This window comes from Dendroctonus ponderosae, unplaced genomic scaffold, assembly GCF_020466585.1.
Source record: "Dendroctonus ponderosae isolate FM_Combo_2020 unplaced genomic scaffold, Dpon_F_20191213v2 Dpon_F_20191213_1, whole genome shotgun sequence".
NCBI classification, from domain to species: domain Eukaryota; kingdom Metazoa; phylum Arthropoda; class Insecta; order Coleoptera; family Curculionidae; genus Dendroctonus; species Dendroctonus ponderosae.
The window spans coordinates 56150150-56175229 of NW_026017110.1; the positions used below are offsets into that span (position 1 = coordinate 56150150).

The window sequence follows — 25080 nt, forward strand, 5'->3', positions numbered from 1 at the left end:
ACCTTTGCCGAAACGAAAAAAAACTTCCATTAATTCTCTCTACGATAGCTAATTTAACACTTTACTCAAATTAGCTGTTCGCGTTTACAATTTTAATTTAGTGTCTATTTTTAATCAAATATGATGAAGGAATAAATACGCATACAAAAGCGATCAATATTCCAACTTACAACTCTCTTAAACTAGGACGAACCGATAAACTTGCAACGAAAAACCGTGGAAAAGAAAATATATGTTTGTTTCCCGACCCTTGTGGCACAAAGGAAATTTTAAAGACTGTATATAATTTTAAAGTCATTTCTTTTATCTTTTTCGGGTTTATATCTGTAAAATATTCGGAATTAACTTTTCCTCTAGGGGAAGTTGCACGCCTCTCAGGTTGAACATTCAGTTGAAATCAGGAAGCTTTTTGGGCTGTTATAAATTCGAGTTAAACGGCTTATCGCTCTATGCTTGAGCAAACCTAATATTTGGATATATTTGCTTTATAATTGATATGCGAAACAGTTTAATTATGGTGAATTTAGATTTGGCGACTAACATAGTATTTGGCTATTCCTCTAAAAAAAAATTTGCAATTAAACTTGAGGTGTTGAGAAAGTTGTTCTTACTACGGCAGTATCATTATTATAGAGAAATTTCTATATCACTGACGCGGTAAATTTATCGATACATATCTGACACGACGTCCCGATCATATTTCTTATGTTGAACATTATCCTCCAGAAGTAAAGGAAAAAGTATTATTTGAAGGTAATACAGAGTTATTTAAAATTGGTGTCATTCCTCTGGAGGTGTTGCCTGACCGTGTATCAGGAGTACTGAAAAAATAGTAACAAAATTGATATTAAACGCTGAGAAATTGCAAAAAACTATATCAGAAAGACGGCAGCTGCATGTTTCAAGGTAATCTGCCAAATTAACATTTGGTAAATACCTGTTGCTTCGTATTTATTAAAAACTCCGGTGACGATGAAAAAATATAGAAAGTCACAAAAAAATCAACAGGGTTAATTCAACACGATTCGTTGAATTAACGAGTATGATATTGTAATCGAGAAATTATTCTGTACTGTTATCATAACCTCGAATTGGTGTGGTTACAAATAAACATATATTTCTGTCTTCTACTCCAAACAACAGCTTCTCGTATTTTGTGACTTAACTCTTTTTCAATTTGAACCGGTGTTCAGTACACCATTGATTTAATGTGTCCTTGTGTTCTGTGTATCTTACTGACGTGGCAGGAATGTCGCCCTTCCCCGGTATTTATTTGATGTCTGGGAAAATGTCAGTTCTTGTGCAATGCTTTCGCGTACCCCTGGAAGGCTCTGCTTCAATCATCGCCAACGCATGTTCCTCTGTGTCTGGAACCCGAACATCTATTGTCGTCCACTATCTTCCTGGAGCCAATCTTCCAGTGTATATAGCCCTTTGTTAGCGTAAGTTCTTACTGCTTCAGCTATATTACTGTCTATAGAATTAACGTCTTCCATTAGGCTACCAATCAAACCTGAGACCTTTTCAAAATAATGCTTAATAATAAAATTGAAATTCGACTTTCTTTCACCAAAAATTACAGGGATTTAGGGAATCTTCTCTTTGAATTTTGCCAATAATTTTTGGTGACACTCAGATAAGTTTCTTTACAATTAGAAGAAGTCTCGATGAACTTGGATCAAAAGCTCATATATCACAAAAGCACCATCCTTTCGAAGACTTATTATGACGAAATTATGTGGAGGGGCCAAGGTGCTGTTCACAGATAAACGCCGTATTTTTGTAAATTGGATGGATAACAGAGGAAGATTATTTTGCCGCAAAGGAGAACAACACAAGCAATTCATTTTTAATCCTACTCTCTCCTATGGTAGATTCTTCGTTATGGTTAGGGGTAGAATATATTTTGGGGCACCAACTAACTTATACGATGATTATTAATGGCGTGTTAAATGAAAAGCAGTATACACAAGAGCAGCTTCAAGACCTTGTCATACCTTTCGCCCCATATATCAGAGTTAACTTCTTGCTAATGCATGATAACGCACCATATCGGATTGAGAACCAGGAGGTTGGCCTCCATGTTTCACAGCTTGCGATGGGAGACATGGAGGCCATGGTAAACATTTATGGAATATGATTGGTCGAGGTCTAAGATGTAAAATTTCTGCTGCTTAAAATATCGAGCATGTAAACGCTGCTCTAATTGAGATTTGGGAGAATCTGCCACACGAAATGATTGACAACATGATTAGAAACATGGTAAGACCAATGGCTGCTGTCATAAGAGTCCGTGGATGACGCATATGTTACGACGATTTTCTATTGCAGCGAGAAAAAATTTGAAAATATACAGTTTATCAAAATTAAGAAAAATAATGAAAATTTCAAATTCAAAATCGAAATTAGTAAACAATATGTTCTACCACTAGTTAAGGGGCCACCTACAAGGAGTAATCCTGTAGAGCACTAGATACAAAATGACCCACAATGAGAGCATATTTCCGTTTCCTCCTCTCGCACTGATTTCACTTCTTATTGCCCATTTTATTAGAGGTAGTTTTATGTGTTGTAAATGTTTTCCTATCACGTTAACGCACAGTTGTATATAGCTGAAAAGTTACGACTAAATGATTAGTAGATTACGCAATTATTTGTCTAATTATACAGTATAGTGAAGGAAATGTTTGAAAAAATAAACTCTTTGAAAAGGGTTTATGCTCGGATTCTCAGAAATTGTCCAAAATCAATGTCAGGACCGTTCGATCGTTTACTTACTTAAAAGCCTTCGGTCCACAAGAAACATCATAATTCAGCTAGTGTGTGTTTTGCAATGTTTTTCTTTAGTGTTGTATTTGACTTCCTTTACGAAAATTGAAAATATATTGTTTTCCACTGAGAGAAATTGGCATGTTTCAGCTGAGACAATTCTTTAACATTTCGATATTGAAGTTCAATTTAGTTAAAAGTTAGGTACTTAACTGCGAAATAATGTCGCCTGGTCAATAAGGTCAAACTGAATTAGCATTATCGTCTAAAAGGCATTACCAATATTCAACATAGTGCAAATTCTCTTGATTTTTAATACACAAATACAGAGGTTCATAATTGAATGGACTGAACTACTGAGCACAAATTTTTATGTCGCCGAAACCACTATTAACATGGCGCACAAATCCTGACCTGATATAGAAGAAAATATTTCTAATTTACTACAATTGAAAATTACTGTTTTAATGAATAAAAATGTCGCAAATGAAATTTGGACAAATAGGTAACTCAACTTTTGAAATTTTACAATGGCTTACTGTAATTGGTACATTTGTTTTCGAAAGCAGCCACCAGAAAAAATCGATTATTTTAGACGTAGTATTATTGATAACAGTTAAGTATATTTTGCACCATCTTAATCCTACTTGTGTATTTCAATTAATTAACAATCTGAACTATTAGTTTGCATGTTAGTTCTCATAGATCTGAATTGTAAAGATTCATCCCACGTCACTGAATGATAGTTGCTAAAATGGAAAACAAAAACATGGTCTAATTATGATAAATTGTTGACAGTAAACACTGATACGACTGTATACCAGTAAATAATCATTAATAAACCCACCATCAATTTACAAAACACATAAACAAAATGGAGTTGCTAAAATGACCTTGCATTTATATTAATCTGAGAACACCCTGATCTGATTTTTTGTCAAATAATAACTATCAACTATGTACTTATAAAGTTGTAATTATAAAATTACACTAACCCGTAAATGATTACTCACAATCTGAGATAAATTCCCTTCTTTACTAATTCAATAAAACAAAACTACAAAAAACGGCTTTAGGAATAGTCGTTAAATGAACTATATCCTATCATCCACACCTGATACTATTTTTTAAATTATTGCCATCTATATATCAATTGGAAACAATTTTAAAACATATTTGTAAATTTTGAAGCAAAACTACAAATAAAATGTCCTAAATTCAGATGAGGGGCCAAGTAGCACACACAATCACTAATACGCTGACGTTTGCCATTAACCGAAATTATTTTATTTATTAGGCACAATTCGTGCCGAAACAAATAAGCTAAGTGTCGAAACTATTATTTACATTGTTTATTGTAGTACCAGCTTATAAACTTGAACCCATTAATGGTGGAAAAATAAAATAATTCCGACCGATCGTTATTTTGTAATAAATGCATTCCCTATGTGTTTGCCTTAATAAAAACATATAATATCATTTGAGAATCAATAAATGAAAATTGTTTAATAACATTCGTTGGCTTCTAGTACATATGAAACTCAAACTAAAAAAACAGAAGTGGTCCGAAACTATATAGATCTAAGGAGAATTTAGCATTGCCTTATGATACAAGACAAAACCGAAACCATACTTTCGAAAATTACTTGGCAACAAATAAATACAACATCATTCAACAGGAAATTAAAAGAACTGATATTAAACAACATTAAAACATTTGGTGCAAGTACATGTTTTTGGATACGCCACAAACAAGCACTCTCAGAACCGGTTTTGGAGCTATTAGCAGCCATCATCCGCTGTTCTTAGCTTGCAACTCATACATCGAAAAACTCGTACCTTCAAAGGGTTTTCATCAAACATCCCGATGAAGAACTGTCTTAGCAACTATCTATTGTGCTAGTATGAATCTATACACAACGCAGCCTCCTTTCATTCAACACCCCTTTAAATTATAGAACTTTGGGAGTGCGCAATTTGTGAAATAAATTCAGCTGATGAGGACCAATAGGTCTGAAACTTGTCCTGGAAGTGCTTGCTTATGACAGGCAAAACGCTGTACCATGATATATGACTGAGAAATGGTCAAATCTATAGCTTTCTAAGTTTTGTAGATTAACTTAATCTCATCCGAAAATGTATACTCCATGTTTCTGAAATATTTCTTATTTCAGGAGATTTGCTCATTTTTACCAAAACCAAAAAAAAATTTGTAAGGAAATCAGCTTCAAAAAATTTAATGAGTTACTTTCTTATGTAAAAGTCAATAAATATCATTAAAGCTAGATAAGAAAATAATGTATGTAAACTACTAACAGCTCTATAACCGCTTAGACGCTTTCAAGGAACTTTAATCGAACTTCTGCACACTATAGATTTTCAAAATTCTTCAAAACACTTGGAAATTCATTTGAATATCTATATTTATAAACGCGTAATTTTTTTAAATAAAAAGTTATTAAGTGTTGATGTAAGTTTAAAACTACTGGGTTTTACTAAATCAGGGTCAATTATGCTAGCTTTACTCATTTCCATACATCTCAAAGTAGAAAAGTGTAAATACACGGCCGCACTCTTAATCATTTACGTATAAACACGAACAAATTTAAAAACATTTTTCTGAAAAATTAGTTTGAAAAGTCAAAATTGGATAAAATGAAGGGTCGGCCAGAAAAAAAACCTTGGAAAAATGACCACGGTTTTTACTCGATAAAATGTGAGAAATATTATCGATAATTTCCATTGGATGTACAACTGTAGTGACCCCATCAATATCTGAACTTTCCTTTCTAATATCAAGCTATGGGATTAAAACATTAGTTCTAGCAGACAATGAAAACTGATGTTGCGAAATGAGGTTATGGAGCGAAGTTGATCAGTTATGCAAGAAAGCTAATGTATTGAGCGTACGCTTTGAAATGCAGGTATTTATGGGATCGCGTTACAAACTCAATTTAAATTGATAATAGCGGATTCTTGCAAATTAATTATCGTGGCCAATTTATAGTTCCATCAGTAAAATTATTTCGATTTATGCGTTTGGAACTTTTTTTCGTATTGTCGCCATCCTGTATCCTGTGCACATAGCTGTTCATAGCTTCAGTGTGGACATTTTAGTCCGGAGCAACCTTCAAGAAAATGTAAAATTTACTAACAATTGAAAAATTATTTGAAAGGAAAACCATTATACTCAACAAGTAGAACTATGCACCAAAATATACAACTATGCCAATATTTTTACCTGGCGGATTTCAAGTAAATCCATTTTTAGTTATTAGCCAACAAAAACAAATCAACCTACAATCTAGTCGTTGATGCCTGCAACCAGCATATCAGTGAAGTTTTAACCAAGAGCAAATATCGCTAACTATCGACTATTTGAGAGCCAAGTTTACTCCTCTTAGATTCACAAGAGCAATATGCCCGTAAGGTTAATCACCAGCTCACAAGATTTTCCAACCAGCTCTTTTAGAGATACCTATTCAAGATAACTAAGACACTTTAACAAAGTTGGTGAGCCTGATGTTGAGAGCGCCAAAATGTTGCACTTGCGAAACCCTCAGTATCATAAAAAATACATTGAGAAGAAACCATTTCCTTGCCGAAAGAAGTGCTGCGTGTTAATAGAGCTGCTTGAGTGATAGCTGTGAATCAAGCACTCCATATTACACAAATAAGAGGGTACTACCTTTATCCAGCCAAGCTCGGACGATATATTGAATGGCTGAGCATTTACAACAAGGTTGTGCAGCATAAACGATCCCTGCTAGAAAGCCAAAGTAGTTTTGTAGTAAGAATTGGACATTTTTCTTAGTCAGGAATCTTACAATAATCAAACGTTTTTTCTAACATTTTGCTAGTAATTAAAATGGTCTAGTGCAACTAGAAATTTTTAGGCCAAGATTTCGAAGGGATTATTAAAAATGACTAGAAAATGTCTAGTACTTACATTACATGGGCAAATCGTGTTTAATATAGAATAGTTACTGGTTCTTGGCCAGTTCTTGTTCTGAATCTAGGTATTTTCTGGTCGTCTCAATTTAGTTCACTGTAATAAAAAGAGTAATAAAATATGTGATTAATTTTCCCATAAACCATATTAGAGAATATTAAAAGATTATACTCTTAATTTATGTTATAAAATGAATAATTGTCTTTTTGGGCACTCGTCAGAATCGGATGAACTCCTATTTTGATTATTGTTTGTCAGCTCATAAGCTTCACCAACCTCATCAGTACCTACTTTCACTAAACTGCTGCAAAATTTTCCACATTTTCAGAAACTCAAAACTGTTGTTCTTGATGAAATCCAGCAAATACATTATCAGAAGTTGCTATAAGCACAGATCTTTCTCTTCAAAATCATTTTGTTCATTTCAACTGCTCGACTTCGAAACTGCACGATTTTCACCACTCACACGCAAGCTTAACTTCGTACACGTTTGGAACAATTTTTGCGCCCAACTTCCACACATTTGTTAGTAAGTATTAATAAGATTTATCAATGATCGTTCTGCAGTAGCACCTATACGACGCCTGCCAACAGGACATTTTAACATTTTGAACAGACGAACTAGAGGTTAGATGTTCTTAAATTCACGAAACATTACACCCAAATTGGCCAAACTGATTGTTTCATTAGTATTTACTACAATTTTTTTCATTGTCATTTTCTGGGCACATTTTGGTCATTTCTTATTTAATTAAAAATGATTGTGATTTTCTTAGTGCAAATAGGAATGTTCTACATAATTTTTGGCCAACTTTAGAACGTTTTCCTCGCATAAATCATAGTTAAACGCGATAGTTAATTTAAACATTTTCTGGATGCATTTGGCTATAATTTGTAAAGATAAAAAGCCGAATAAAAATAAAAGATAGTTTGGCGGATAAATCGCCACTATTGCTGGAAACTGGGAGCTACTAGTTTTTCAGAAAGGAAAGAACCTTGCCACGATTGCCTAAAAGCTCAAAAACGTTTCCACTTTCAACTACATAGATATTGTGTTTCAAAAATGAGAAAAAATACAGTTTGGCAATTTTTTCAAAGAAACGATGTGCAAAGCTTTTCCTCGCTTTTCGTTTATAAATATCAAATAAAACGGATATTTTTTCGTCAACAAAGGCAATCCCCAAATGTTTCGTTCGGGCATAAAGTTAATATAGTGTTTAATTTTCTAGACTCAAATCTTTTATATCTCATTATTAATTGACAATTTTGTATCCTACCTACATATCAAGAAAGTAGGATCCGTCGAAGGCAACTGATTGATGATGATACCTACATCATGTTAAAATCAAAACGTTTTATCAATGTATATATTTATCTCATGTAAATTGTTTAGCCAACCACGCACAATGAAAACTTATAAAACTTCATAAAATAGCACAGTAAAACTGAACGTTGCAATAAATAATTAACAGGATTCCCTCAGGCTATTTGTTTGTATAAGATTATTTATGAGTCGTGTACTGGTTCTCGAACAGAACAACATAGGAATTAATAATAAGATTCATGGCTTTTTGCCGCTGTAGGATTTATTCGGCAAGTAGTTATTTGAATTATGCCGATTCAGTTACAACGTAAAGTACGATCTGTTTTCCTCAAGATAATCAGCCGGCGATTTAATTAGTGGAATGCCAAACATAAACAAATAATCTATGTGGCGACTTCAAACAAAATAAAATGAGGATGATTTTTATTTTTTACAAACGTAAAAAATTGCAACAAAATTTGATTGTTGTAAAATTAACACTTCAAACTTCGTCCCTGATAAATAACTTTATTGACAAAACAGCACGATGAATAATTATCAGTTGTGTATTTTTAGATAGAACATAAACCCTAAAGATAGCAAATTTATTTATTTAATTATGTCAAAGTGGGAGTAAATGATAGCGAACTGGATTACCTAGATATGCAATGATCTAAAGTGGAGAGTTGATTCATTAGAACCAGTTAAAACAAAATCAGGAATTTATCAAGTCACCAAAATTTGCGTTTAATATAAATCACACTTCAGAATATGCGAGGTCCGATCCTGATAGAACCAATTACAGTGTTAAGTGAACGAATTGCTTAAAGTCATGAAATATCTTATGTTACATACCAAAAAGTAGTAATCAAATGAGCGTTTAATTTCGACGAGATAAGGTTAGATAACCAGAGTATTCGGTTATTTGAAAAGTAGGATAAGTCGTATTGTTTCCCTAACGATAAATAGTTGTAAACAATCCAAGGTCGGTTGTGATAAGACCACTTTATATTTATAACCACTTTAGAAATAAATATGAAAATTTACTAACGAATCAGTTGATGAAAATATATTTTACTAAACTGGCCGTTGTCAATTCCCATTAACAAAATGGGACTTTAGCATTATACATAGTAGCTCAAGCCATAATGTATTATTTATTGGGGTCAAAACATCTAAATATACAAAATATAGGTTCATTACATACAATAGGAGAATTTTATAAAGTGCATTTGTAGCAAAACTAATTGCCAATGCGTCTGAAGCAAATCTGATACTAAATATGTAATCATGTGCTATATAAATATGTAATAACGGTAAATATTGTACTATAAACAAATGTTTATCGGTATCTGAATTATTGATAATCCCCTTTCTAACGTATGGCCTTTAACGGCGGAAAGAGTGCCATTTTGCCAACCAAGAATAACAAATGCCTAATCTAAAGTCGTATAAAAGATTGTCAGCCCACACAAAAACGAAAAATCAGTAAGAAAAAATGGCAATATAAGCCGCCCTTTGGGTTTTAAATCTCCGAAAGAATGCTTTTTCACTGTTGTTCGGGGCTAGCCCAGACTGTCGAACTTATTATGATGTCATTATGGCGTAAACACAAACAAGGGTTGCAATATTTACGGCGCTCCCAACCAAAGGTCCTTTAAAAGTAATTGCCTAAACGGTTTCCAGCGTTCTTCTTTTTGTCGATACTTTATGGCGATAATTTAGTGTAACTACACAAAGACAAAGCTCCATGGACCTCCGTTAATCTCTTAACTTATTGTGTTGGTTACAAAGTGACTGATGTTTCACTAGATTTAAGTTTTAAAGACAGATTTAAAGTGTAGTACTATTTAAACACAGTAGGCACGTGGTACATTAAATAAGTAGTGTTTGTCAATGCCAATAAAATTTAAACTAAATGAACCCTTATGGGATGAAATATTGTTCAATATCAATGTATGCAAGATTTCTCAATTAGATATAAAGGAGAAACAAGTTTCTACAACTAATGCCGCTGCGTGCAGTGGCCGTCATCCTTTCATTTGAGTTTCCAATTCTTCTCATTTGAGTTTCCAATAAAATTCCATTCTTTAATATCTTTAAAACAAAAGTAAGTCGACCATATGCATTTTGTTATCAGAATTATTCTTAAAACACCTGCTATAGCTTTGTTGATTGAGTCACACCCTGTATAGTGTATAGGACTAATGACAGAAAGGAAACAGGAAACAGTTCTCGAGATACTAATTTATACAGACAGCAGCCAGTTTTTTAAAAAAGTCAGTAGGTAATAACTTTAACATTTCGTCGATGATAATATCATAAGAGAGAATACTTTGCTGGCGAAATGTTTCTAAATATTATTTAAATATTTTTTGCTATAAAAGTTTCTTGCTTGGAAATTGTGTGAATGACATTCGTAGTTGGTAAAAATTGTCGAAATTTCCAAAAAGTCACTAGTGAAATATTTTGTCTCGCAAATTTTTCCCGAATGTTTTTGGTCAAGACTATTTCACAAGAAAGAAGGTATAAAAGGTAAGTGATACTTGTCAAACTAACAATGGATTTTGAAGTTGATGTAACAGAATGTTCGAGTTGAAGTAGTTGTTTTGTTAGTAGAATACAAGCGGTTGATATGCTAGTGTGCTAAAACTCTCTGGTGAAATTATCTGTTTAACAACATTTTAAATCCATGTTTTTATTTATGTACTTCTGCCGCTTCGATTTTGCAATATTGCTTTTCTGATTACATATGTTTAATGGGCTTCCAGTTTGGGACTGCTTACAAACCCAGATAAATGGGACTTCGGCCGAACCGAGAAAACATTTACAAAATCGTACCAGCAAAAATCTTAAACAAATATACATATAACAATTTAAAATTAAAAACTCTTATTCGTCACATATGTATTTGAGTGAATCATTTTAACATTATTGTGAATTTCTCTTGCTTCTCTGTCTTGCTGGGTGGCATAAAATGTGCAATTGCAGAAATTCGACAGTAAAGAGTAGAATTCTCTAAATGTATTTAGTTATTGCAATGCAATAACAAATGCTGTAAAAGATACAAAATGAAACGTGTTGTGGAACTCGCATTTTCATTTTTCTTAGATACCTAACTACACATTAAACTCTCAGATAATTGTCAAAAACTAAAATATATTCAAGTATAATAGATCATCCACCGTTACTTTATTCACTATTATTCAACTGAACACTACTTATGTTGGAAAACACGTAAGTAAAAAATGTTTAAATGTCCAACACCAGAGAAAGCAATGTTGCTAAACTCCAAATTTATGGATCAAAATATTTCAATACATCATTAAGTTGATCGTAGCAATAAAACGGCTATAAACAGGAATACTTATATGTGTTTATTGAAAAATACTTTCAGTTTCTTCAAGCAGTTTGAAAACTTATTAGTGATCCACAATATCATGTTTAGCGCTTTGCAAAATAGAATTATGTATATATGGAAGTTTATCTCAACTCCCGAACGAATAATCGGAGCAATTTGCACAGATAAATGGTGAAAGTCACAGACACACTTCACAAGTCGTTCATAACATTTGCTAATTACCTGAATTGACAAGTTCATCACAATTATCACTTAAATAGTTAATTATGAAATTTTCATATTCACTGCATTACGACTCGTAAACCATTTGAGCAATGGAGCTATATTTTGGATAGCTAGTATATATCCGTTTCATTTGCGTTTATCTACCAGATAATTAAATACGGAAATAAAATTTGCCCATTGCCCAAAGTGGTGATTTTTTAAACATAAACCACGTAATTAACATGATGTTGATTAGTTCAGGTCACAAACTGCCAAAAGCTATACCTAATTCTTTAGTAATAGTAGCGATATTATTGTACAATAGATTGCGCATCTGATATTAACTTGAAACATGTAGATAGATATGTAAATGTTGTCTTAATTCTTGTGCTATATGCAAAAACATTTTTGAAATTAAATTGGGAAATGCTTGCTTGAGAGAGGGTGCGTTTGCACCAACATATTTAATTTGGAAGTATCTTCCAAGCCGAGGAAAACAAAACACTAAAGAAAATGGGGAATCAAGAAGAGGTAAAATCAAATTCGAATAAAGCGTTTGACGAAAACGGGCGGCTGAATTCCCCAGTCAAATTTTCTAATTTGTCATGTTTCAAAAAATGGATTTTGAATCAATTGCTTATAGATAAGCATAATTAATAAAAGCCATTGCCTGCAGAAAAGTTTCTAATTATTTCAACGTATTAACGACATTTACTTTTCCAATCAGGTCCCACTGTATTAGCGATATTAGAGAACAATAAAAAAATTGCCACTCAAAAGTTGATTCGTTTTGAGGCTCGATTTGCCGTTTCGAGTACTTTGGGCATTTTTATGTTGTGAAATAACGAACATATCTTAAAACCGGTCGCTTTGCTTCGAATGAAACAATGAGTTGAGAGTCAGTTTTATTCTAATCTCAAGAATATCAACGTATGAAACAATAACAACGTATTATTGTTTATTCGGTATATATGAAAATTATCCAGCAAAACGCCATCTCGCAACGTTTGTAACTCACTTTGGATCGCCTTGTATATATAGACACAAGAATATTTCACGGAAATATAAGGATTTAGTTTCATTTTGTACTCATACAAATATATCACAAAAATTAAATTACAAAATTAATAGAATAGCAACGCTCAGCTTGTCATTCCATATAGAGTAGTTAGAATCATCGGTTATTAAAATTTTGAAACACTTACACTATATTGAGAATGCCTGATTCGAGAAGACCAAGGACTCGTGGCTGCTGGATAGTGATTCTTTGACCATCCCACAGCTGTCTCGTAGGGCACTTCTCCTATGTGACCCTGTAAGACAATTAAGATTAATTTGGCAAGTTGCTGCGATCAGACCATGATCTAAAAACTATTGAAACTCAGTAAAATTTGCATATTAACAATGTAGAGTGTTAAAATAACTTATGTAAATAATAAACAACATGAACTAAAAGCTTACTAATGTGCATACCTGCCAAGTTTTGTATATCAAAACGTAAAAACTCGACATTTAAAAACGGTTTCAAACCTCGTAGTGATGAAGACATTTTCTAATAATCTTAAAATGCTACGAGATATATAAAAGATGCGCAAAATATACTATCAAAGTTGCACATGATGTCAAAACACACACGTGTGCAAACAAAGAACGTCAGCATGTCCCTCAAGATCCAAATTGAATTACTATTTATATTTGTTATTTTTCAAATTTTTAAACAAACAATTACTATGTTTACTCTAGCAGTTATCAGCGGGTCGACAGTCTTATTCGAATAATTAGCTGCTATAATAGTAACAGCGATGTTCGGACAATAACCGTAATAACGCTGTAGGTGAATTGATTGTATGATTCAATTAAATGTTCAGTGGTTCTAAATTATTATCTTGCGAGTTTCTATTTTTGAAACTCCGAAAGCGTCAGAACGGGCTGAAATAATGCCGAATGATGCTAACCTAAGGTTTATATTTTATAAGTTTAATGTCGGAAAGCAAATTTATACGGGACATTGCGCTTAGTCGAAAAGATATTATAATTTCATCTCTGTAGACGCGCCCTTTCTTGGTTATAAAATATGGGAATCCTCTTTTCCGGTTTCGCTCCGGAATATGCGTTGTCCGGTGTTCCCGCTACTATATCTATTTTTTAATTTGTGTTAAGTACGTTTGCATCCGACTGCGATTTGCCGATGCACTATTTCGATCATATGTAGTAAAGAAAATGCAAGTAATGTAAATTGGCCCGCCGAAGAAAATAAACGTTAATTAGTAAATTAACAACATGTTGTTCTTAAGCAGTACGTAGAGCAAAGATCAGCAGGAAAAGAGCTGATCGAGCAGTTATGTCTGTTCGGTGTTAATAAGAAAAGCACGATGGCGACTTGTTTATTTTATTCGCAGGTGTCAACGTTTTGCTTCAAGTCTCGCTAAGGACACGTATTTATATACATTTGAAGCAAAAACTGATAAATAACCTGCAAAACAAAAAACATTCCCCAAAAGGAAACCATATCTATAGAAATTTAAAAATAATCTCTTACTTGCTTAACTGTTTGTTTAACAAGAATGATATTTTATATTTTTTTGTATCGCGTGTAACTACAGAGTGACTCATGTTCAGTTTATCCAGCAAAATGTCGCAATTAAATGTAAAATTTTGAAGATAAAATATAAAATTTAGGATATGATTTTGAACAATGAGCAAACCTAAAAACTATTAACCTTTAGAACTGCACCAGCAATTAAAAACACTCACGTAATCGTGAGGAATACGTATATATTTGCTGATTATGTATTTATATTTCTTAAGTATGCCATTAATAATTCAGAACTTCCACCTTTATTCTCAGAGAAATTTCGACAATATACCTGAACGTTTCCTAATTATTTGAAATCAAATTCCAATCGTTGACAGTAATACTTACATTACTTTTTACTAGACGAGCTTTTTACTTCACTTTTTAATATTTACTTTATATGGAATAATATTTTAAATGGGGGTTCAAATTCCACAAAAAAGACTGGCGAAAACAATGGCTTACTCTGCGAAACTTCTTGCAAATAAGTTTTCCGTTGTAAAAAATTATTTTCTTCAGCAGCAACATGGAAACGAAGACATCACAACAATATCCCTGCTTTAGTCTTATTATTTATAACTAAGAAGTATCTGGTTATTCTCCATAAATGGAGAGATTAATCCATAAATCTAGAGCTGTTTCGTTTGACTCTTCTATTACTGAACCTAGATATTCCAAATATGTATTGGTATGCATATGCAAAAAAGTTAGCCATATCAGGAACCAAACTAATTAATTCAGCTACATATTTAGTTTTTTACAATTGCGAATTCCCGCAGTATTTGTGAGTATGTGCTTCGTGTAATTAAAGGCTACTGGATTTACTAACAAATATATTTAAAATTTGAAAGTTTTTTCAGTACCTTCTCGAGTAAAAATAATAATATTAACAAAAATGTACCTTTTTATACCTTTATTTTTAATTTTTTTTTATTCCTTGCTATTATACCTACTCAATGATGTCGATGAATTTCCCTTCAAAACCCTATTATTGCTTGCTCAATAAATGTTTCTTATCCTTTTTCGCTCATTTTACAAAAACTACAAATTTCGAAGCTGTTGTATTTTTGTGACTTGCAAGTCGTCGTGAAAAACATTTTTTTATTACGTTTTACAAGCAGAGCTTGCATACTTAGATGTGTTTCGTTCGAAAGTTTACATTGGACTAAGCTTTAAAGCAAAACATTTCTGAGGATGCAAACGACACTCGTGCTTGCGAAACGTTTCGATGAAAATCTTGTACACTGTCACTGCTCCAAATTTGCTGAAACCATTCTGAATAAATAGAATATAAACATTGGATGTCTAAAAGAATAATAAATGTTAGAGCTTTTAGCACTTTGATATGAGCGCTAAGAAATTGAAACAAGTCATCAACGAAAATTCGTATTGAATAATCCAAATGCCTATTTGATTTGTCTTTTAGCAGCCTTTCCCTCATTTGACCAACTTCGTATCATTTGCGCTTTCCGATATCCTCACACAAGCCCTTCTTATCGTGGACACAGTGCATATTTTTGTAGCAAACAATCAGTTATCAGTAGCCGACCACTTCTATTTTCTCTCGAATTTCATATTTCAAATGTCAATTATTTTGTTTTTGTCCTGAAAGATCAATGATAAACACATCATGAATGAATCGCTGTTGTGCAGCGGTTTTTCTTTCAATACATATATTCAAAGGTTGAAACGTGAAGCCCTTTCTTTCTAAATATTTTATTCGCTTAATTTTTATACATATTTCAAACTCTCTGCGCCAACGATATGAGTTGTAAAAAGCTCATGCTACTTAACTAAAAATTTAACACAATCAACTGCTGAATATTAGATAAATTAATAATTGCAGATTACAGCAATCTTTCGCTTATATAAGACGCAACTGGCATATTTACGTAACTTCAGTGTATGTATACAAGAATAAATATGAACTTTTTAGTAAAGCTGTTACCAAGATAATTAAATATTCACATGTTTACTTAAATAAATTAATGTTGTTAAGGTAAAAATATTACGACCAGGTTTTTATGTGTAGTCATAGCTCAAAAGTTCACGTGGCATGAGGGTGTCACAATTTGTTTAAGTAGGATGACAAATAAAACTTAATATATTCAAAGACATCATTCATCGCCGAAGATGCTTAGGTTGAACGATGTCTATTTTGGAGTTTTGTTATCAATTTCCGCCTTGCAGATTTATCAACAAAGTTGATCAGATTTTCAGAAAAGGAAAACACACACTTGAGAGTTAGAATGACTAGAAGTTCGATTTTATGGCTGAAGGTGATCGATCATCAAGTATCATAGACTAAAGTTTGGATGCTCCAGAAAATTTCAACCGATCGAATTTGTAACTATTTATTTACGATCGATATATGTAGTTTGTTTGGGTTCATACTATATCATGTAGGTTCTTAAATATCCACAATTTCCAAATTTTACAATTTGACCTGTTTATAATCATGAAAACCTGCAAGCAACAACGAGCCAAATAATGTAGTAGATATGAGTTTTAGATAAAAACATAAGGACGGAAACAGGCATAATTAAAGCAACTTACGAAAGTATAACATTCAAGTTACTTTCATTTCAAGAAAGTTTCATGTTCATCGAAAATAATTTTGTTTGGTAGTGCTTTTTTCTGTATGTCATTTTCAAAATTTAAATTTTCTCGTCCACCAACATGAAATGCCTGTGATTTCTGCATTTGGCAAGGGATGAAACAAACCGAATACAGAGTAAACCTTAAAACAAACACATACAGTTACACCTATAGTCCAATAAAACTTTCAATTGATTAAAATTCTAAAGTTGAAAATATGTATATGATTCAATTTGCAAAATTTATTTCGAAACCTATACTTGATACTTTTATGAATTAATAAAGTTCTCATTTCGTACAATGTACTTGCTTTTAATGAAAGAAAAGATTTCTCCAAGATGCCCTTAAGTGGTCCAGATTGTTGGTTGTCGCATTTGAAGATGTTTTTTTCCGGTAAATGAAAGAAAAACACAACTGTAGCCATGACAGCTGGCAGAAAAGGACTCCAGACGTGTTTTGAAATTCGATCTATCCCCAAATGTGTCGCATTTTATATTATTCTAGCTTTGTTTTTGTTGTTCTCTAAACATGAGATTTTTTCTCTTACTGTGTTTCTGTCGCCTATAGAAAACAGGGTATTTGAAAACACAAAAGAGCCACGAACCGCTTCATTTTAAGCTAGGTACCTACGCCAGATGCTAGTTTATTTACTCATAGGGCAGAAGGGACAACTAAGCAAACACCATATAGGACCTATCGACAAGTAAATGAATTTCTCTTTAGTCTGTATTTCAATATTTAGTGACTGATAAATATTTGTTGACCTGACCTTTAATATGCTATTTCTAATTTGAATATTCAATAGTCCATTCACATGCGTACAGATTTTGAACATATTTGTCAAACTGCGGAAACACAATACCAGAACGAAAAGTCCATCCTGTATATCCGATCGTTAATGCTTTTACGCCAGAAAACTTGGCATGAATGTTTTAAATTCACGCAAACTGTTTGTTTGTTTGTATGACACGATAAACGTTGTTTTCATAAGATTTATTTTTATGAAGCTCTACGATCTCAAAACGCCCGTATTCCAGAAGTCTGGAATCAGATTGCAAAAACTATTTGTGTTAAGAAGCTTAAGTTCAGCAATTTAAGTTTTGTCGAAACTAAGGCTAAATATAAACAACATATGAGTTGTGTGTATAAATTTGCTTGTTAGCAATAGTATGGTGTAAGTGATGGATAAATAATTTTCAACAGCAATCAAAATCAAACAAATCTTCAGATTTTATCTAGTTTCATTTTATTATTTAAGTGAAACTCTACAGACAAGATATACATTAACAACGATATTACTGCACTTTACCCAGTTTATATGTAAACAAATTGATACTTAAATTAACATATTAACAATAATTAGGCTTTTTAGTTCCAATCTAGTTTACCTAGTTGATGATGATACATACGCGTTTTCCAATCGAGTATACATTGTATATAAATAGGAAAAAACTTGGTTTGGCACTTCGGAAAACTATTAATAGGCAGTCGGGTTTCATTAATTTTGACTAAGTGAATTGACAATGTAATTTTTCAAAATTTAGCTGAACTTTTCTGTCTTTCTTCAGAACGCGGAAACGTAGAACCGTATTATTTTGAAAATATGTAATATGTCAAAGTGCGTGTTTTTAATTCAATCAAATAGCAGATTACAATACAGTCACCAATTTAATGATATATGCGATGAGTTTGCTTGATCTCACTATAATCAAATATTTTGTTAGTCAGGTCAACCACATTAGCAAAACAAACGCCATCAGATAAAGAAAAAATCGTACACATCAAAGCAATAAAATTATTCTAAAAGTATTGTTGGTGCACGGAACCCTTAAATTATATATCAACGCTGATAAATCTTGCAGATTACGCTTTATTAACTGAATGGCTTTCACATTAAAATTATGATTCGGGTTTATAAATCTACGAAAAAATCAGTCATTTTGTCACACTTCGCCAATCATGATAATCTACCAGGCAATGCGAGCAGCGTCCATACAACACTAAAAGAATTTGGACAGCAAAATTTCGAATATATCCGACTGTACAAGGTTTCCGACTAACTCCTAGCTTGGAAAGCTCATGCAACATACAATGGTCAATAAGCGGATACTCATGCCAAAGCGAGAATCATCGAGAAAAACAACAAAGACATGCATTGATGTTTGTTTGATGTCGTCGAACATCCGCGATTTGTATATATAAAAAGGTGTTCTGACGTGAGTAACCAGATCTTTTCAAACACTAAAGTGGAGGTGAAATGATATATTTGAAAACATACGTAAATCTAAAGAAAAGACAACCCTGTAATAATTCATCAGTGAGATGAAAGGTAACAAGAACCAAGCGATTCTTAAAACACACGTCTTTTTATCGTAAAACTTTGAACTAAAGAGACCGACTGAGAACATAACTAGAATGCATCATAAAAATACAGTGCAGATGATGAAACTGCATAGAATTAGCTTCAAGATCCGTAGAGAACTGGAGGTCTAAAATCAGTTCAATATTCGCTCCACGCAAGAAAGACTGTTGCGAAAGTTTCCCGTCTCATCACAGCAACTAGCATATTATAGCAAATGACTAACTGAAAGAGTCATAAGGTGACTGAAAAATAATTTAGTAGATTTTTCCGCATATGAAATAAAATAAAACAGTTACTGAATATGGATTATTAACAAGCTCAGATGGTTATTAATTTAATTAATATTAGAGTAAGACGGGGACATCGATCACATATTTATCGAAAGATTTTCCAAAATTTCCGAACGTATGGATATCATAACCGACAAAAGTATCGATCTCATGGACGGATGAAATGACGGTTAACAAAACGTAGGCGGCTCCAGTCCAATGATAAACATTTATTTTAGATTCCGACGCAAATAATTATGGACTAAAAAGCTCTTTTTTTTTTGTCTTGTCAATATCTTGTGTTAACAAGATTAAATGCATCATCGTACGCGATATGCTCACTACGTTACTCATCAACACTGGACGAAGCTATGGGAGAGATAAGTTAACTTATTTCTTGATCAACACATGTTCCTAAAAAGGTTTTACCTCGAATTTTACAATGATTATATTTAAACAATAGATCACAAATACCGACTGTACGCGGCAAGCATCGTGAATACATAGAACAACGGCAACTTTTGCTGAAGTTCGATCGTTCTTCCAAAGCTCTGTTGCTGAAGTAATTTCTCCACAACAAGAATTAATAAGGCAGATGAATGACAGCAAAATCCACATCTTCCAGAGGTTCAGTTGGTTTCGATCGATGTATTGCATTTGCTTGTTTTCAGCAAAGCCAATAGCTGCAATAGTTGGAAATAGGTAGATAGCAACAGTTCAAAAGCTTACCTGGTTGTACATATTGTCAGTTGCTAAAGTCGGTCTATTGATCAATATATACCAGTTCATTGATTGCCGATCATCTAAATTTCGACCAAACAATTCAACATTCATATCATGGACTGAGAAATATGTGGAGGAGAATTTTCCAAATCGGGTAACAAAACTGGAACTGGGTGGCGGACGGCTTTTTTGATTTCACACACGTTCTCTTGTGAGGTGGATAATTGAAAATTAACTGCGATGTCAATTAAGTAGGTACCGTTCACTTTCTCGGAAAAGGCGTTTCACTTTGATAGGTTCTTCTGATAAAATCGATATCCAGAAAATAAATAGAACCAACCAGATATTTTATTGTGGGCTTGGTAATCTTCACAGTTGTTTTAAGTTTGATTGGTCCTCTTGCAGAACAATAGTTGTTACAAATATAAATGATCTTGTTCTTCTGTCCCCGACAGATGATTAAATTCACCTCCACACACACCATCAATACAGGTCACTTTTCGGTAAATCCAATATTGCAAATCAATCGTTCGTTCGGTACGGGTAACTCCAAGAACTGCACGACTGCGCCAGTTATAAAATAATTATAATTTACCAATGGATCACAAATGCCGACTGACTCGTGAACAGCTGCAAGATCAGATAATTTTGTTGAGGTAGATATTCCAAAGCTCAGGTGCCAATCGAATTCAGGATAAAATTCCAGTTATACGCCTTTTATATAAAAACTTAGCAAATTTTGCCAAAGTGTTTTGGGTACTGAAAGATGCATCTGCAACGGAATTTTTACAATGCCTAAAATATTACCTTTTTATCAGATAATTGCCAGGAAGGCCAGTTTTCTATTCGTTTAAGTTCATAAACACGTTTTTCAATGGCTTTAGTTTTTCTACATAGCAGGGAAGTGACATTGAGAACGCCCTGATTCGGATTCAAGTGGCAAAAATGAGAAATAGACGCTAACCCACCAGTCTAAGAGTCCTTCCGAATTTATTCAAATCATTAACACAAGAAGTTATTTGATCAAATCGTCAAAAGACATCTACTTCCAAGAATTACAAATTGGGAGGATTATTAGACCTTGAATTAGAACGTAATATTCAAACAATTAAACTAAGCGATAGAGCGGATGTTCGTTCTGACCCAGAAAATGGTATCCAAATATAGGGTTTAGTCTAAAGATATCACTCATGGTACGTAGTTATTTAGAGCATTATTACCATGAGTGATCCAAGTGATTCAAAGCTAGTGACGATTGTTCATTTGGGGTCCAATTTCGTGTCTGAAAGCTCTTGCAAAATCACAGACAAAAAGTTATTTATTACACTTACTTATTAGGGTATTCAAATGAAGACACTTTGAGTAGGTAATACATTTTTATAGGTAAGCTTGTAATATTATTTCTAAAAATCAGAAAAATAATTACCAAATCATCAATAATACGAGTAAGTAGATATATTGAACTTCTCAGACAAGATATTTTTGCTAAAGTTATAAAAACTGTATATGCTTATATTTGGTTATTTTTAGAAAAACACCAACTTCTACGTTAAAAGTCAACAAACCCAAACACCACTAGTTCTGTATTTATTAAACAAAATGTTTTTTTTTGAATCGCCCAGTATATAGCAAGCAAAATGTAATTTTTATGGGGCACTATTGCATCAGCAAAGACGAGCCAACATACTATTCTTAACTTGAAAAGCTTTATTTTGTTTAGTCAGAATGTGGGACCAGACGTTCGCGTTCAACAAACATGTACTGCGTTTTGTGTTTTAATTTACAAATGGCCTTGTTTTCATTGTTTATTTTCTTTATCTAATATATGCAAGCATTTGCTGATCTATATTTACGTACTATTATAACAAACAGCCGCATTACATTTTTAGGTATTAGTCAAAGTTGTCTATTTTTGATGTTATTAACCATCAAGCTGGTTCAGATTATGTAGAGTTTGTTTGTATCTAAAAAAGTTGTGACTAAAATGGAGATTAATCATGTTTAACTCGACATATCAGTCAACTGATTGCATAAACTTTACCAGTCGAATGTGAATTGATACCACGTAGCATAGAAAAGCCTGTAACCTTTGATTCCGATGTTCATCTTATTTATTATTTTACATATATTTATCAAAAAAAGTTTTCTAAACAACATTATTTATGAAGGCTAATTATTAGATGCGAGTTCCTTTGGGTATTAAATGCAATGTTTATCAACTGAAACTTTAGCGTTGTGTATATATTCTTAGATTCTGTCTATTTATTAAAAGAAAATTTGTATGTCAGTTCAATAGGTATATAAACCGTTATAAGCAAATGCTTGGAAAGAATACATAAACAGAAAATATATATTGAATTTATTACATCAGCGATCTTTTTGGAAAATTCCACCTTGTTTATTTTGGGCTTGTTACAAAATAGTTTGCTAATTTCCTGAAAAACATTTATTACAGTACATGCGAAAGAGAACAGATTTGTTTAGAACAAACTTCGCTTGGATGTATGTGTATCGATTGAAATAAAGTAAATATTAAGAATACATCATTGATGGAGTCGTTAGCACACTATACGGACCTACTGAGAATGTAAACGTAATTTTTGAATGTAATGAAAGAGTGTAGATCGCGATCGAAATCGCGATTGAATATTTTCAAAAAAGCTTAAACATATGGAAAGAAAATAGAATAAGGTAAGTAAATAGCTTTGCATCCTTACAAGATTTGAAAAAGTATGACAGTCGTCACGAGCGGCACTTTATCAATGGCAAATTAATGGTTTCAATTTTTTCAACTAAAACGGTTATTTTATTAAATAACAGATAATTGGTTAGTGAATTTTACGATAATCCATTGATCAGCGGATTAATTTTATAAGTATCGTTTCAAGAAATGATCTACAAACTACTTAAAAACGCATTTGTACTTTGCTAGATACGTCGAGGTTTTGGGCGCAACTATGTTAAGCTCTTATTTAATATGAGCAGTACAACAAGTAAATCGTGGATGCAGCTTTGCCAATTCCATAAATACTGTCTGTACATTCACAAATCTTCGATTTTCGTTACTCCACTGTGGATTCGCCATCCCTATGAAGGAGTATTTGCTTTGTCATTTGGAGTAATTTCTCGGTAAAATTACTGCATATGATCTAAAACGGCTTACAAATCAAATTTAGATATGAATAATATTGCCAAAAAATTGTGATATTAGATGCCTCTAAAGTTCAATTAATTAGCGGAAATAAATTGGGCTTAGTTAACTTTAGTCTGAGCATTAACTGAAGTGTGAAGTCAAAGGTCTTTTAGTTCACAGTTTTGAATTTTAGAAAAACAAACAAACATGTTTACCCAAATAGGCGATAATCTAATAATCGATGTGAGAAAGTTTCAGATAATTATTGTGTCAAATACAATTATTTACTGATAGCAGAGCGGTGCAATTATGTTGCTTTGTATTAACATGTCACGTCAAGCATTAAACGGTAAAGAAAATTATTGACAATATAGAAATGTGATTATTTTGCAATATTGTGAAAAAAATTACAAAAAATATGTACACAATATCAACTCAAGAAAACAAAAGTTGTCTTTAGTTGAAAGAGAAGACGATCATTACAATATAAAGCACAACAGCGGCCTTACTATGGTAATGTCTATGCAAACTCAATTGAGACAAAATAGAAAACAACCAGTCGGTTAAGAGTTGTGGCGATGTTTTATACTTTGATTTAGTTTCCTGACTGCGTGTAATTGGTAATATATTATTTTTATTATTTTCTCCTGGGCTCCAGTCACAGTGTGAAACAATTTGTTTTTGTATATCGTGTGTTTCGTTACGTTTCGGCGAGACAACAACCATCATCAGCTATCATCAGATTTTAATCAACGTAAATGATACGAAACGTAACGAAATAAACGATATACACAAAAAAATTGTTTCACACTGTGACTGGAGCCCAGGAATGAAAATAAGATATTTTATACTATAAAAGCCTTGCGAGTAGAGGTCGTAGGACCACAAATCCGACACACACTCTCTAACGTCGAGTTTTTTAACTCACCTCAATTTACTTTGCATTTTTTAAATATCGACCTAAGCAAGACTCGCGACTTTGAATTATTTTTCAAGTGTCATTAATAATTTTTTTTGCTACTGCCAAAAATCGTGTAATTATGTTCCTAATTAAAAAGCTATTGCGGCATTTAAAAAAGCGAGAACAAGCAAAGAGTATCGTTAAGAACCAACACTCTTGCTACCGTATATTACTTTTGGTTGCCCTCTTACAAGGGATTAAGCTTCGCCCATTAACTTGGAAATTGCTGTTTTCCTCTGTCTATTGCTTTTATTACCCCACTAATTTATAGAGGAATCCTGCAAATATGTATAAGGCAAGTTCTTGTTAAGATTGCCAATATTCTAAGAAATCTACACCTCAAATTTATAAATGCGCAACTTATTGGAGCGAAAGCGATTAAATAAAAATGATTACTACAAAAATGCATACATGAATAAGTTGTACAAGGGAAATGCTAATAAGAAAAAAATGCTTAATAGAATAGATTTAATATTTCAATCTAAATAATGCCAGATAGTGACAGGAAATTTATATTTAGCTGTATTAGCTCCTGATTACTTATACGAAACGTATATAAAGAATCGAAAGAATGCTGAGCTAAGCAGAGCAAAGATCTTTGTGGTGTCTCGGTGTTGGGATTTAAGCAAAACGCCCTCGCTCACTTAATCAAAGAGGGGAAACCCTAATTTTTCTTCGTTCCGAATTTAGATAGTTCGACAAACCAATTTTCATGCGACTGCATTTCAAGGGGAACTATATTTAATAAACAGCATGATTCGATATCAAAGTATACGTGAATGAAAAAATATAAACTGTTAATTAGTCTTAATTTTATCGACTTTAAATAAATCTTAAAAAAAACCATTGTTGCATTGTAAAATTTAATTA

At 32.7% G+C, this 25080-nt stretch overlaps 1 protein-coding gene across 6 annotated transcripts in view; it reads right to left on the minus strand.

Moving 5' to 3' along the window:
* The window catches only part of LOC109537911 (forkhead box protein P1), a 164978-nt gene that overhangs the window by 130345 nt on the left and 9553 nt on the right, over positions 1–25080 (minus strand). For 5 of the 6 annotated variants that reach the window (XM_019904862.2, XM_019904863.2, XM_019904861.2 and 2 more), the window contains exons 1-2: positions 13063–13150; positions 12795–12902 (exon numbers count right to left, since the gene is read on the minus strand). In XM_019904862.2, coding sequence (XP_019760421.1) covers positions 12795–12902; positions 13063–13101 — 147 coding nt within the window. In that variant the 5' untranslated portion in view covers positions 13102–13150. Of the gene's footprint in view, positions 1–12794; positions 12903–13062; positions 13151–25080 lie in introns of those variants that run through there. The other variant, XM_019904866.2, reaches the window with a different exon arrangement.